The 16601-nt window shown below is 35.7% G+C and overlaps 2 protein-coding genes across 3 annotated transcripts; both read left to right on the forward strand.

Moving 5' to 3' along the window:
• The first annotated feature begins 2802 nt into the window (after nucleotides 1-2802).
• On the forward strand, nucleotides 2803-10166 carry LOC123534147 (uncharacterized). 2 transcript variants are annotated; one of them, XM_053520235.1, is made up of 2 exons: nucleotides 2803-2936; nucleotides 5699-10166. In XM_053520235.1, the coding sequence occupies exon 2, from the start codon at nucleotides 6715-6717 to the stop codon at nucleotides 7963-7965; it is 1251 nt and encodes a 416-aa protein (XP_053376210.1). In that variant the 5' UTR covers nucleotides 2803-2936; nucleotides 5699-6714; the 3' UTR covers nucleotides 7966-10166. The 2 variants fall into 2 exon arrangements, with proteins under 2 accessions (XP_053376210.1, XP_045172178.2); XM_045316243.2 differs by lacking the exon at nucleotides 2803-2936 and adding an exon at nucleotides 3392-3545.
• Nucleotides 10167-13224: 3058 nt separating this feature from the next.
• LOC123534260 (uncharacterized) lies at nucleotides 13225-14878 on the forward strand. The gene is made up of 3 exons (XM_045316427.2): nucleotides 13225-13305; nucleotides 14195-14296; nucleotides 14667-14878. The coding sequence occupies exons 1-3, from the start codon at nucleotides 13263-13265 to the stop codon at nucleotides 14843-14845; spliced, it is 324 nt and encodes a 107-aa protein (XP_045172362.2). The 5' UTR covers nucleotides 13225-13262; the 3' UTR covers nucleotides 14846-14878.
• Nucleotides 14879-16601: the final 1723 nt, after the last annotated feature.

The raw sequence follows: 16601 nt of genomic DNA on the forward strand, positions 1-16601 counted from the left end.
TATCACAGTTTCTGGAACTCCGATGTTGTATAACAGATTCAGCTGAACCTTGAATTGCAATGACACTGTATTTTTTTTTAATAGTAATCTCCTGAGAGCGGTACACGTTAGGTAATCATCATGATTCAAACACAACAGCAATTAAGTACTAAGCAGTCCCCATGTAACAATTTTACAATTATTAGTAACTGCGCACTTTTTGTGTTGGTCTTTTACATATAAATTTAAACGTAAATAGAAATGTCTGAAAATTATCTTAATAGTCCCATAGTTCTTAATTTTTTCAAACAGTCTGATTTAAGTGGATTTCCATTCCAATAACGCGTCATTTACTTCCAGTGGTGAACGGTTTCCTTTGTTTTATAAAAGAGAAAATGCAAATAGTCCTTCATTTTATGTGGTGATTTTGTGAAGCTGTATTTATGTAAATGGTCAGGTTTTAACTATGTTTATTAGTTCCCAAGTGGTTACAGAGATAATTAACTGTTCGTCCTAATGCTGTAAGCCAATATGGTGTTTGTGTGGATATTTTAGAATCAATACTTGCGTTGGGCAAAATATACTTAAAAGGAAAGAGAGTTTTGCTTTAGCTAACTAGTACCTGCGGGCGTGAGGGCGTTTCACATTTCATTAGCTCTCATGACCAGACACTATTAAACTGAGATTGCTACTATTTTGATTGCTTGCGTTCTAAGCCTCCAAATTATTTAATATATTTGATTAACCTCCACAGCAGGATTCAATATTCCCCATTTGACATCTGTATTCTCGAACGCACTTAGGCTTAGTGTTCATTTTTATCTGTTTTCCGGAACGCTCCGGCGTGCGCCGACACCGTGAGCTGCAAATAAAAAGACGCACAGCCAGATAAATCAGCGAACTTTTTTTTTTGCGGTATGTTTCCACCTTTACGGATATCAGCCAAAAAATCTAAATATTTATCCGAATTTATACCGCGGAAATATATGTTTTGTTGTGTTGTAAGTCACACCTACACAATTATAAGTCATAATATGGCGACTTTCCAGCTTTGATAGTGGAAGACGACCCCAGGTGCCCCTCCATGCATAATTTCATCACGAGCGGGCACCTACCTTCGCAAGCCAGCTGGATGGCTTCCTCACATGCTTTTGTAATCAGTTCCCTAAGAAAACCTGTAAAATAGGATAACAACTTCTTTATTACCTAATGGCTAGCCTAATATATACACAATACTCAGTATTATCATTATATTTCAAGGTCTGTTTTCCAAAAATGTAATAAAAAAGAAAAGAAAAGTTCAGCCGTGGAAAGTCGCACTAACTATCATGTCGCACAAAAAGTAGCTACCTACATTTAATTGTGTGTGTGTGGTGGTGAGGTAAGGGAGGATAAGATGGGATCCGCCGAAACTCATTTCCCACAGTAAAGTTGTCACAGCAAGACGTATTATATGCAATCCATCAAAATCTACTATACTGCTGATATTAAATCTTGCTAGACCAATACAAATGTATACTCACTTTGAGAGTTATGTATATGTTGAGAGGGAGAAGGAGTGGGTGTAGGGGTACATTAGGTGTAGGAATATTGCAATGCTTTTCATTACTATAGATTAACTAGATTTTTGACACTTCAAAAACGTGATGAATAAGCAGGTAATTTGTCCGTGTTTAGTCAGTAAGATAGTTATATTTATTTACAAAGCATCCTGTAGATATGATAATTATTATACATAAATTTGAATAAATATGGATATTAACTGAATAGATTCTTATTTCAATCAAAGGCATTTGAAAATGTCAAAATAGAAAGATATGACGCAGACGACCCGTGAAGATTTTGGATTATGTACATGACATTTGGTAGGCGTAATGTGTGCAATGGCCAGGTAAATCTGAGTTTGGCCAATTAATGGATTTTACCGAAACTTCAACATCTGATCATTCACACTGAGACCTTAAAGTTACCTTCCATGGGATTGCAAACGTTTATATCTTTCTGCAAGCAGTAGTTCTGTGATTTCGGTAAGATAATTTGACCGTTACTTGTGTATCTTCTTTAACTTTTTATTAGCCACAGGTGGCAGTATCATCGATTGGCCATCCTCTCCCAACCCTCTAAGACCCCTGATACAACCCTGAAAAAAAATCATCTGACATTCTCAGGCGTTCTACAAGACGTCTGATACAACCCTGAAAACAAGCCCAATAAGTACTGTTTGGATAGGTGGGATTTTTAGGGTTGTATCAGGGGTCTTGTAAGGCGGGGATATTAAGGAACACATGAGAATGTCAGAGTTTTTAATGTATGAACAGATTAAAAAATCAGGCAAGTTATTTGAAACGAAAACGAGAATCTGACAAGGTATATTGTTATTCTGTTATGGATATCGTAAATATTATTCGTCAATGATTTCCATTGACAACTATATTTTGAACTAAAATTCGTCAGAAATTCAATATTGTAAATTGTTAAACATCCTTTTGCTTGAAGCACTGTCAAGATAAATTGGTAATAAATGCGCTTGCCTTTTTGTTCATTGATGAATTATCCCGGTATCCATCAAACGCAAATATTATACATGTATTAGAAATTGGTTTGAAATGAAAAAAAAAATATTTAAATGCTTTGATATTAAAAGGATGGGCTTTCTAATTAAAAAAGTTATAATATAACAAACAATCAAAGGTTCAGTAGAGATCTGACTTGTGAGTGTACGTTTTTTTTTCATTGTCTCCACAGGTATCCCGTGCAGGCGACTCATCTAAAAGATTCTAGTACAGAAGACGCTCCAACTCTAGAAGATTGTTCTGTATTATTCCAGTCGTAAAGAAACCGTGCACAGGCCTATCATTCAAAAGTTGGATATTTTAGTTGGACGGGGAATCGAACTCACGACCCGTGGTTTTGATGCGAGGCTGTTTAACTACTGGACCACTGCGATCTAACTCTATGTAATGCGTGCTTTTACAATGAAAACAGATTATATGAAAAGTAAAGTATGGGCATAAAATGGTGCTTTAACATGAAGTTTTTTTTTATTTTGTACACATTTTAATCCGGGGTTTCATTTCTGTTTCAGTGCTGATTCTCATATAGCACGATACTAATACTACTATACTATGCTACGAAATTATAATAAAAGATAATTAGATACGTTTACATATTTTGTCAGTCTAATATACGGCCCTCTCGAAACAAAAAGGCATACAATAAAGAAAGATTTTAAATTAAACCTAAAGGTGTAACATAACATTCTATTGAAATTAACTAAAACTAAACGTTTTCATCTCAAGTTGATATCAGTTTGACATTTGATTCGTGATAATATCTTTATCAAGGATACAGATAACATCTTTTATAATATAATCGAATTTTAGTTTGATTGCAAGAGCGATAAGCCGTGTCACGGTAATTCATTCTCACACAAGAGTGTCTTCTCTTTATTTACCTGAGAAAAATGGCGGAAGTTTGTTTACATTTTTAACAACAATGAATGTATTACTTAAAATGTACAACACGCGGTATAACATCTAACAAGAATTTAGTTCTGTTATTTAAAGGTAAGTGTTTGTTATTGTTCATTTGTTTTTATTCCAGCATGTTATCAAAGTTTACCTGTGTAATCGGCTATATGTTAAGTTATTTATAACTTCGTCATGTATTTAAGACAAGGATAGTGGGTTTGTTTAAGGTTAAAATGCAATAACTGATCTTTTATAGTGTTTTGCCTAAGTGTCCAGATTTCAAGTTGAATCTCAACTAGACCTTGATGCCCGCTTGATACAACAATTTAAATACAAGCATTGGATAGCTATTATTTTGGTGTATTAGGCCTAAAAAATTCTTTGTTTCTGGTAACATGCTGAAAAAAATTAGGGTAGGTAGTTCGGAATTTTTTTTTTTTTTTTTTTTTTTGGAATTTTTTTTTATTAAGGGGGACTTTTCGGAAATTATTTTTTTTTTGTCAAAAAATGATTACAAATAAGGGGGTTATGCCTTTAGAGCATCAGTAAGTTGATTTCTAACATCACTGGCTGTGTTTAAAGCATAAGAAGTGCAGTTTTGCATCTTTTTGTTAAAAAGTTGATCAAAAATATTCTCCAAGGCCATAAAAACATTTAGGGTCGGGCCAAAAATTTAGGGTAGGTCAGGATACCGGAAACAAACAATTTTTTTTACGCCTTACGAGGCTGCTCATTTTTTCTAGGCCTACAAATGTTTGTTTCCGGTATCCCGACCTACCCTAAATTTCTGACCCGTCCCTAAATTTTTTTATGGCCTTGGAGATTTTTTTCAACTTTTTAACAAAAAGTTGCAAAACTGCACTTCTTATGCTTTAAACATGGTCACTGCCTGATGTTAGAAATCAACTTACTGATGCTCTAAAGGCATAACTCCCTTATTTGTATCCGTTATTGACACAAAAATAATTTCCGAAAAGTCTCACTTAATAAAAATAAAAATTCTCCCCAAAATTTACCAACCCACCTACCCTATTTTTCAGCATGTTACCGGAAACAAACATTTTTTGTTGGGCCTAATCTGATAGTACATACATATATGTACATGTATATAATGCGCTTATACCTATACATGCATGCTTGAATATATCGTATTATGATATAATATCACATAAAAAATGCAGCTAATACTTGATTTATTTAATAGTAATAAAACTGGTTTACTGTTGAATATATTAAACGGAATGTATTCTTCCTGAAAAATGCTATGACATCAGTTATGCTAATTTTACGGGATATTTGCATCTAGTTATTGTGAGAGAAATTGTTCACATATGGCTGTAGAGTCGATGCGTGATGGCATATCGGTTTGCGGGTTAATAGCAGTCATTTTGAACGATCGGATTCTCCTGGGTTGACTGGTTTAAGTCCAACAAAACAAACAAACAAAAAACACCATTTTGAGCCCATGTCCTAATGTTGAGTGTTGTCGATTCTGTTCGTTAATAAATATAATTCCAGTAGAGGCAGTGTATGGTATTCTGGGCAATCGCCAGAAGTACAACGCCAGTTTTAATGGCCGCTCGGTCGGACCGATTCTGAATTGAATAAATCATAGATGTATAATTATGTTATCGTTGCAACCACACAAACTTGGCCATATTTACAGTAGATGTAAATGTCTCTCATTTTATTATACACCAGTCTAACCTTAATGAGGCACTTTTAGATCATTTTGCCTGATGGCATTTCGTTGAAAGTGGCGTCAGTATCAAACGATTTTTGTGAAGCTCAGTTTTATTTACAGTTTTGTTGTGTTTTGACTCATAGTTGAGATAAAGATTAAAAGAATTTCTGATACAAAATTTTGACCAAAAAAAAACCGGCCCGTTCAAGGTTCTCTTCGGCCTTATCAAAATCATCGTCACAAGTTATTCATCTAATGAAATAATTTAAGAGAATGCCTGTTTGGAAAAGTAGTTTTAGGAAGAAAATTAATGTCATTGAAATATATCGGGTTCAGCACCATATGGTCGAACTTATCTTCGGCACGAATTTGTCCTGAAAGCTCTATACCCTCCGACTCCTTAGTCTTTTCTCATCTTAATGCTTTCAAACAAATTCGTGTCGAGAATTGTTAATACCTGAATTAACTCGTGGAATCTCTAAAGGTTTTATAAAATGCCTTTATCTACAATCGACGCAAATTTATTAATCATATTTTTCTAAATTTACAAATACTTTAATTTCAGATCATAGCAGTGCGTTGAATTGCGGCATGCTTCCTGTTGGAGAACTTACATTGCATGTGAAGAAGTAGTTGACTGCAAATAAAACGCAAATTGAATTTCGTAATGGCAGTTGTATCAGCTGATGTTGTTACATAAAAATCAATTTTCCACGAGCGATTTTGTGACAGCAGATCAGAGATGATTTAGGAAAGATTAATATCGGGCGCTTCAAGAAATTGTTGATCAATATGCCTCATAATAAATTTTAGATTTACTGCTCTCAAAGACAGAAGACTCAATCCAAATGGATTAAAACTGATGGGAAATACACGCATTTTACATTTAAATGTAAAATATTTGATTCACTAAGTGCACCATTAAGTTTTGTGAATAATGCTTACGATTCCGAGTTGACCGAGAGCACAGTCTTAAAGTATTTAACGACAAAATTAAGTTACTAATGTCAAAGCTGGATTTTGAAGTGATCATTTTTGAAGATAAATTTATGATTTTAGGCGCACATTTTGAAATGTCAGATTATTATTTGATTTTTAGCTGAGGTGCATTTTATAAAACGTCCAATATTCATTATATGAATTTCGCAATATCGCCTTTGGGACTTTTCCAAGGAGAGGGAAATATTTGTGTTAGAAGCAACTGAAAATTACATGCCAGTAAAGTCTGTATAATATGCCGTATTCAAGACTCTAGTGTGAAATTTAACGGCTAAAGTGCACTTAATACAGAGGAAGAAAAATAACGTCAAATTTAAAGTATGGAGTAAGCGAAAGAATATTCAGATTAGACACATGGCAGCGTGTTTGAAGTTTGGAGCAACAAAAGCGAATTTATTGCGAATGTAAAAAGAAATATGAACAAATGACAGTAAATAAAATACCTTCAACAACGAAAATAAAAATGTATACTAAAGGCCAGTTCAAGAAGTAACTAAGTGCTTGTTTTGCGTGTAAAGGAGAAGAAAAGACAACAACAACAAATCATATTCAGAAAACAACAACAAAGAAAAGGAGAAAACAATGTTTTTAAGAAAAATGTCAGTTGTATGCAATCGCCGAGTTCTAATGATGTTGTTTTACTTCCATCTGGTGCTTCTTGGAGTTATTTTGATAATTGCTTACGACATAAACACGTCGCCGAAAGAAACAGAATATCTTAAAGCATATAACCGTTGGAAAGCAATTAGGGACGACTTTGATTCGTACAGTAAACAACGTGCGCAGAAAGACGCTTATTTGCAAATTCGAGGCCGACAGATGGACGCAGTGGCGGGGTTTGATCTGCTGAATGGAGACAGCAACGATAAAATCAAACTATCAAACAACGGGAGTGTGGATGAAAGGGTGTATGCATCTAGTGCAATCAATCCGTTGAATTTCATACCCAAAGTGCCTGAGTATTCGCAGTCTGACATTGTGCCATATCTATCGTCTAACATAACGCGGAAATATTTAGCATTGCCAAGAGCTATCTTTACACACAAAATAGTAATACTGACTCCTGTATGTGATGTTGCCCATGTATTGAATAATTATATGAAACAATTGGCAAAATTGAGCTATCCACATGATTTATTGTCGGTTTATTTAGGCGAAGATAGCAGCACCGATCGAACTTTAGATATGGCAACTTTGATAGCAGACGACTTGAAATCTAATTATGGTTTTCATGACGCAGCGGCGTACCATTTCAATTTTTCCGGTGGCGTCCATGGCGCATGGGGTGACGTCCACCATAGGGCAAGTCAGTATGAAAGGCGCGCGCATATAGCCAAATCCAGAAACATGCTTCTTAAAATTGGTCTTGCACGTGGAGAATTTGATTACGTATTATGGATCGACAGCGATGTCAAACAACTTCCAGCAGATCTGATACAGCAGCTACTTTTCGCTAAAAGTGACGTTGTTGTCCCCTCATGTTTGTTTCAGAGTGGTGATTATAAACGGACGTTTGATAAAAATTCTTGGCGGGAAACTCCTGCTTCTATTGAGGATCAGGAACACTTGCCTAAAGATATATTAATAGTTGAAGGATACAGCATATCACGGAGGATATATTTACCAGATTTAAAGGCGGAGGGACGAATTGTACGTTTAGATGGTGTTGGGGGTTGTGCCTTGTTAATTAAAGCAAGTTGCCATAGGCGGGGCCTCAAGTTTCCGGAGAGAGTCTATACCCATCATATAGAGACTGAAGGGTTAGCGAAAATGGCTGACCATATGGGATTTACTGTGGTTGGAGTCCCATTTGTGGAAGTCTTTCATAATTAAACTTTAACTTGCTTTAAAGTCATACATTCCAGTTAGCCAAATGTCATATTAGCATTTATATGTTTTTATGTTAAAAATCAATCACATTTCATACGAATTATGCAAACAAGAGGTCTAAAACATTATTTATAAGTAATTTGACGTAATACGTATATAACGTGAAATTTTAAGTACGTAAAGAACGACAGATGTGAAAAAAGGTAGTTTGACAATGGTTTTTCTACCAATTCGTAATCTGTATTTATATAAATGAATTCACTCAGTATATATTAATTATGAACAAACTTTCCATTTCTGAAGAAAAACTCACAGAAACATTTGATGATTATTTATTAAAATAATGGGTAACTCCATGGAGTGTTCTTTCGTTGAAATGCAGTTGTCAGCCGAGTCTCTGTCACTGGGTGTTTCGCACCTTATTTAGATCTGCAGATGGCGGTACATATAGTGTTGATCAGTCATTATACCATCTACACTCACTGCTAAGTTGGTTCACTGCCTCGTTGCCAAGTCAGCTGGACGATGTTTCTGCACTTTCCAACGATAGTTCTAGTCAAACAGTCACGTGTAGTTCATAAATTTGTTAGGCGTTATTTTAAAGAATACCTTTGTTAGTGTGGTTTCAAAACGGTTTGTTCAGATCAGCGTGTCCCCCGTCGTGGTCGTTCGGTCTTTCGTTAATATCTGGTTGGATAAGTCTTTTTTATAGATGAATGTTTTTGTTGTTGGTGGATTTAACCTATTGTTGACAATTATCCCCATCAAAATGATGTTAAATGTCTAAATAGCTTTGACTTTTCTGAACAAAAAACCGACAGCTAAGAGTATTAAATTTGGTTATTTTACAAATAAGTTAACAACTTGTCATTTGGTAATAAAGGTTTGTTCCCTCGTTTTTCAGTTGCAATGCTCATTTCCCCGAGAGAATTTTCATATATCAATATCATCAACAAAAATGCATGTGTTAGTAATGTTATAGTTGTAATACTAAGCCCCATCTGTCAGTTCTATAGTTTTTCTTAATGGCATTCTGTTATAGATGCCACACGAAAGTCTGTCATTTGTTGTGTCTTAATTATTGTTTATATATGCAATGATTGTTGTTCTCTCTCACCATGTTAGAGTATTTTGTTATATACTTGGTTGATGAACAGAAAAAGAGATAGAGGCACCTATGTGATCACTGATAAATACAAGGGTTATTTTTGTTAATGTCTGTCAGTTGTGTATGTTATATAAAAGCGTCACGGAGATAATACATACATTGGTAATGTTACAGTTATAAATGTAAGCCGTTTTCTATTTTTAATGAAATTTTATTAGCAAATAATCAAGTCTTTCCAGTAGTTTGTCATCAAATTTATCACAGTTCAGACGCACAGAAATTGAATATCTAAGCAATTGATGAACCGTGGTAAATTAAACTACAAACCATAAAAAACATTGATTGTTTTCATTCTTACATGTTCATTGAAATTTTTTATAAAATTATGCAGGGCTTCATTTATCCAGATAGTAATGAACCGCACGTCCTGCGGCAATTTGACGTCACAACTGACGTCATACTGCTCTTAACGGTCCGCGCGTCAAACGTTGTTTATCGCAGAATATTCAGAGTTTTCATGATCTTCTTCTTTGTTTAACTGGCAATCAAATTGAACCATGTTAGAAAGTTCATTTGTAAGTGCATGTCTTTGAAGCGACTTAATCATTGTTTATTATACAGCTCTTGCCATTTCCTCGCTGTGTTTCTTACTTTTTATGTATAAATTACTGTACACAACTGAAAGAGAGATAAATACATACTGTACATTTTACTTCAAAGAAGACAGAAACTGCAATACTTTTTTACAATACATTCCATTGTAAATCACCATTCCATAATTGTCACACATACCTTTAATGTTTAATGAGAATGTTATGGCGGAGGCACTGTATAGTTAAGGTAGCATGTCACGATCTCACCTTAACAAACTTTCGTCATTCGTGAAAATCAGGTTTTTTTCTATCATCATAAATATTATTTTAGTCGAGTTGATCGAGTTAAATACATTTTTATCACATGATTTTTACAGAAAATTAGACATTTATACAGACTTATTTACTTAATTGTCAGACATATTTTAATAAAGAACACGTGTAAAATATAAAGTTATGCTACCATCTTATGAAGAAAATAAATGTGTAGATATATAACCAGACTGGGTATTGTTGTAATTCTGGCGGTGTTTTGTACATTCATGGCTTCCTTCCTATAGAGTATATGTAGTATTTGAACTGTCCGTTCGTCCGTCTTTCTTGTGTACTCAAATCCGCCTTCGGTTTTCATCCAGTTCAAATGAAACTAGGTTTACGTCATCAACATGAAGTGGACATTCGCATTTTATCAGAACGTTCATGACCACTATTTTTAGCTGGATTATTCAAGGAATAGTCTAGCTATTCTACTCACCCTGGCGTCGTCATCACACCTTGGTAAAAGTTTTGCATGCAAGTATGGCTGTCATTTAAAGGCATATACATTTGAAACTTATTTTTTTTTCCTTTTCTGGGTCAATTTCCAACCTCACTGGGTCAAGTCCCATAACTTTGACATATATTTAGAAAATCCTGGTTAAAGTTTTGTATGCAAGTTACATGTCCGATAACTTTTTGATTCTTTTTTATTCTTAAACATTGCAACTGCTTTTTGCAAATTGCGTACTCAATTCCTCGAATTCAATTTTCAAATGAAATTAGGTATACATCAACAACCGTTTTTTACTTTGTTACTGCTCAAACCGTGGCTTGAGGGCGTGGACGGTATCATGCATTTCCACTACCGTCCATGAACAGGCTCAATCAAACCAAGCTTGAAACGTTTTCATTTTTGTACTGTTGAGTGACTTGTGGAGTTTCCAATTTCTATTTCAATATAGAAAAGGTTGACTTGATCTTCTTTTTGAAGAGTTTAACGTCACATGGACACAATTATAGATCATATGGCAACCCTTTAGCTTTTATGGTTGAAGAAAACCCTAGGCGCCCTCCAGACATTACTTCAGGCAAGTGTGGGTATATATAAGCCAGCTGTATGGCTTCCTCACAAGAAAGAATGCTACACCCTCGAAAGCGGCGAAGGGCAAGTGATTCGTTCTCAGCGACCCCAACCACTCGGCCACTAGAACGCACTGAGCATGAACAACCCCTAATTCAGGGAAGTAATCTTTCATCACGTGTGATAACCTTGTTTGTTTGTTTGTAATTAATAACATAATTTTTCCCAGCACTTAATTACGGGAACATGTTCCAGATGCAAATCGCAGCAATATGAGGAGTGTTTGAAAAGTAGTAGCAATAGTGGCGTGCCATCCATACCTCAGTCATTTTCCTAGAAATGACTCTGTGGGACCATCAAAGTACTCTCCACCTGACTGTACACACTTTTCTAGGCGCAAAAGCCACTCAGAAAATACAATTTGGAAGTGCTCTTTAGGTATAGTGATTATACACTGGTGTAGACTGTGCTGCGCGTTTCAAAGCGGTGCCATTAAGTATGAGCTGCTAGTAAACCAAACGTCCCAAGGGGAGAGATAGAGCTATATGGTGAGTGTGGTAAAATCTTAATATAATTCTCCTTGAGGTATTCCTGTACTACGGCTGAACGATGGGCCGAGGCCTTGTCATGTAGCAGCTTTATGCCACGCGCCCCTTTCCTTGAGCTCTTTGCTGTGTAGTGGCCGAGAACAGTAGAGAGGACATTTTCTTTGTAATATGCACTGGCGCCAGATCAGAAAGAAAATGCCTCTGTACATGTTATACCCTACCCCTAGGTATTCTATAAGAACCATGGTCATGAACGGGAAAGTGCACTAACCCGTTTCAATCGTACATTTCTCAACTTAAACGCGCAGTTCGGTGAATGGGTACCTAGTATATTGAACAAGCGATAATTTATCTTCCATCGTGCACCAGTCACATTGTCTCAATATTCCATATTACTGAGATTATCCACATATTGTATGCTTTCGTCAACGTTACAGAAAAAACTTGCTTGAACTTCCCTAATGAACATCCGGTCTAGAGGTCACGGCAGTGCGCACATGTTTGGCGAAACGTAAACAAACAAAAACAGATTTTAAAAAAATCACAATTTTACACTAAAACTCGAAATGATGAATGAAATTCATCTTGTATATGATCTTTAATTTGAAATCGTACATTGGTCTGCATCTGTTCTGTATATTTTATTCATTTTGCACATTTTGCTGCATTTTCACATTTTAGCGAACACGTGTAGTAAAATGACGATTGACATACATTTTTACAACAGCCAATCAGAATGGTTTTGTAATCTAGAACGGAACTTCACCAGGGAAGTTCAAGCAAGTTTTTTGTGTAATGTTGAAATTACTATAAACTACGCGTTGTTTTTCTAAGATAAGAGGTATTCAAAAAAGTGACCGGTACACAATGGAAGATAAATTACCACTTGTTTGATATCCATAGTACACATTTACCCCACTGCGTGTTTTAGGTATGAAATGCGCGATTGAAACGGGTTAGTATATTTTCCCGTTCACGACCATGGTTCTTATAGAATACCTAGGGGTAGGGTATAACAATGTACAGAGGCATTTTCTTTCTGATCTGGCGCCAGTGGTAATATGTACCAGTAACACTAATGTGTTCAGGGACGGACTTGAGCCACAATACCATCGGAGTCAAAGAACAGGGCATACATAACCCGCTTGGCGCTTCTGCTCCGCCGAGCAATAACGGGCATCTCGTTATTTTCACCTACCCACATTATTTTCAGTACAGTCACGTGTCATCATCTGTAACAATTTCTTTGATACGCTTATCCTACCGTTTACATAGCAGTACAGAAAATATTATTCTTGTCTTTTTTTAAAAATGAAACGTGAAATGAAACAATAAGTAAGCAAAGCTGGGAACCATCGCGAAACATCGGGTATTTCCATATCCCTCCGTTAAAGAAGCATAGAAGCACCATTCTTTTGATCTTTTGAGTGTACTTAATCTACTAAATGACTGCTATTGTTACCATCACGTTACATAACTCTTTTGGAAGCAGTCAGTTGGCACGATCACGTTATGTCGTGCCATAGAGACGGTTCGGTTGCCGTTTATGTGCAGGATAATGTCATTAACGGACTTTTTGTGAAAATCGTGAAAACATGGTCAAATCCATGTCACGTTTTTATGATAACATAGTAGATAAAAAGGCACTCTTTCCCAATGCTAATCACAACTGTTACAGAACTTAACTGTCGTCGACAAAGAGAGCCACAATCATGAAGATCGTTTTAGTAATTGCTGTTTGTGTCGGTATTGCAGGTAAGCTAGTATATATTCACACGTTTTTGTCGGATGGACGCCGTGTATAAATAAAAGTGTTTTCAGCGAATATTTATTAAATATCATGAGTTATGCAGTGTTTAGATAAATATTCAGAGCGCCCTTTCGCATCTGAACAATGATTTTATTCAACGACAAAATTACTATTTGGGATATGTTGTTTCTTAAAAATAACAGAATTTCTCTAAGCCGGTAATAGCTACCTTGTTTTGGAGGTCACTGATTGGTCAGTCCGCAAATATTCTCTAAGCCTTAAGCTAGCAGTACAGAAAATAATCTATAAAAACATTTGATTCATCTTGCTGTTTTTATTTTTATTTTATTTTTGAATCATATATAAACAGAGTTTCTGTAAAGGCAGTATTATTAGAAAAATTAATACTAAAACATGTCTTGTAACACGTGTATTACTTTGCTTTGTATTACATATCTGAGGAATCTTTTATAGACCGAATAGCATTTAAATTCATTTACTTCCGTGCAATTTCTGTTTGCGTTACGACTGTCATATGGAGTAATAGTTTGTTTCAGACCATCAAATACTTTATGAAAAAACATCTCGCTCTGCAACTGCCCTTATGTTAATAGTGTTGATGATTTATGAAGGGGCCAGTGTTATATGTAAATTGTGTAATAATATTGTTTTGGAATTTATATGCAGACATTGCGTTAAGAGAGTTACCAGTTATTATCAATTAGATGGTAGTTTCGAATAGTCAAGATATATGCAAATAGCCAAGGTATAAGTGTGTAACTGTATGCAGTAAAATGCTGTTTATATGAAACATAATATTATATGAAATATATATATTGAAGGCACAGCATTGTCTATTTATTCTGTTTGTTCTGATATGTGTTGTTATTTCAGTCTCTGAAGATTGCCAAACACTTTCCGACTGTAGCCACGTGACCTGCCCAGAACGTGACTACGAGCTAACATGCGACAAAACAGTATGCAGCTGCGTGCAAAGTAATATGTTTGAAAAATATTTTCTTTCGATCTTTAATATTGTATAATATGGTGAGGTTCTACCAACAGATTAATTGTCAAACAACGTACTATCTTACACATGAATGACACCAAAATTTAATGCTTTATTTATTGAAATTCAGGATGGCCGCCAAATAAAATTACTGACTGTACGGGACAAAGGAACAAATTTCAATAACAGAAAAATAGTAACTTAGATATTTGGAAAAATTTGGAGACAACTTAATATCTTAGGACCTGTAAAGTTTATTTCTGAATTAAAACACTTAATGAAGCAAAAGTTGCATATTCTTGGCATTATACAAAACGACGGTTAAATAGATTTAATATAAAACTTTATCAATTTTAGCCACGCAGCACTCGTGTATAGCGATTACGGACTGCCAAAATTCTGCTCCTGGTACTAACAATTATTGTGACCGAGATTTTCATTGCGTTGACGGCACGTGCAGATGTGGTCACGGGTTTGGACCTGCTCCAGGCGGCGGTCATGCACCAGGCGGCGGCCACCCACCAGTCGGCAAATAAAATATTTATTAATGTGTACACCGTGATGTGATTTGTAGAATACATTAAAATTAGCGAAACAGAAATTGAAAACTTCCTTTTATAATCAAATAAAAATGTGCTTGTTAATGCATTAGCAGTAGTTCAAATATTTCAGCAGGGACAGTCCATAAAGTAAATCGAGGAATAAATGCCTTGTCAATATTAAAACTGACCGCCTATTAAATACGAATAACTGCAATATAACTGTAAATTTGGTTAAAATGAAACGAGGACCGTTGCTTGATATTATGTCCTATCCAAATGCATGTTGAAGCTAGATGCCGCCTTAACATTTTCAAATATAATTTGTTAGGTTTAACGTCGCACCAACAAAGTATAGGTCCTATGGCGACTTACTAGCTTTGATGGTGGAAGAAGACCCCAGGTGCCCCTCCGTACTTTTTTACATCATGGGCAGGCGCATGGGTAGAACCACCGCCCTTCCTTAAGCCAGCTAGATGGTATCTTCACATGAAGAATTCAAATCACCGAGTGAGGGTCGAACCCACATCGGAAGGGGCAAGTGGTTCAAAAAGTGTTTTACGTAACACGATTGATTGATTTGGGAATGCAGTTTTTCTTCAGGCAAATGAAATTCCCATAGGACCTAATTTCACAACTGTCACATATCTGTTTTATACTGTAAAGAATGGCTTCATATATTGGACTTTCTTCACTCTCAGGCGTGAATCTTCATGATATGTAAAATACGGAAAGTGCGTTTTTCTCTTGTTTTTCAAAGAGAGCTCCATACAAAATGTAGAATACAACAGTGGAATACAGATATCTCTATGCTGTGTAATACGGTATTCCACTAAGGCCACAGCTTGCTCATTATGAACGCGAAGGGCAAAGGAACGACGGTACGATGGCAAAACGCGACAGTACGATTGCTATATGCGACTGTAAGATGGCGAAGCACGGCAGTATAAAAGGCGATAATACGACAGCCCGATTGCAATAACACGACGGTACGATAGTACTGTCGCGCTTCGCAACCGTGCGCTTTGCAATTGTACCGTCTTACCTTCGAGCTTCGCAATCGTACCGTCTTACCTTCGGGCTTTGCGTTTATAGGGAACAGGCGCTGGTCCTAACAGAACACCGTAGTATAAACTTATAGAGCTTCTAAAATTTCCGAAGAGTTATCATAAAAGAGAAAATGGTTAAACATATGGGATTTATTTCTGCTGTTATCACATTTTTGAAGGTTCTCTTAACCAAAATTTTATGTGAACTAATTACACGCATTCCAGTATTTCAAAATATGCACCTTATCCTCATTTTTGTCAGTTCAAGTCATTACAGTAGATGAAATTCTAAATCAAAATTTATTAGATTCCAGTCGCTCGAAACTTCAACAAGTGTTTAAGCTGGTAGTCGATCAAGTTTTAAGGGTTTAGAAGACTTGGTTAAACAAGTGTATGAGCTATAGATGTTGAAAACTAAATATTCTTTACAGTGAAATCAAAACATTAGAACAGTGTTTCGAACAAGTTCATAATTCAGCTGATGGTTAGTTTAACAGACAGTTAATGTTTCGAACACTTAGCCCTGTGTGACGGATGTATTAAAATCATGATCAACCTGCACATCCCTTTTAACAGTTATTTGTACTGTCCAAATTGGAAGATGGTCAAGTTCATTAACCAGCTAACATTCCAAATTTCAATTGAAGAGAATACCTGTGAGAAATATGTTTATGATAACAAAGTTCCATTAATTAGTGAAATAG

This window comes from Mercenaria mercenaria, chromosome 12 (genome assembly GCF_021730395.1).
Source record: "Mercenaria mercenaria strain notata chromosome 12, MADL_Memer_1, whole genome shotgun sequence".
Taxonomy (NCBI): Eukaryota; Metazoa; Mollusca; class Bivalvia; order Venerida; family Veneridae; genus Mercenaria; species Mercenaria mercenaria.

Bases quoted from the DNA above. Each gene is read 5' to 3' on its own strand.
- LOC123534147 (XM_053520235.1), top strand. From the start codon at position 6,715: ATGTTTTTAAGAAAAATGTCAGTTGTATGCAATCGCCGAGTTCTAATG.
- LOC123534260 (XM_045316427.2), top strand. From the start codon at position 13,263: ATGAAGATCGTTTTAGTAATTGCTGTTTGTGTCGGTATTGCAG. The intron at 13,306-14,194 runs GTAAGCTAGTAT...TTGTTATTTCAG, and splicing joins TGTTTGTGTCGGTATTGCAG to TCTCTGAAGATTGCCAAACA. The intron at 14,297-14,666 runs GTAATATGTTTG...TATCAATTTTAG, and splicing joins AGTATGCAGCTGCGTGCAAA to CCACGCAGCACTCGTGTATA.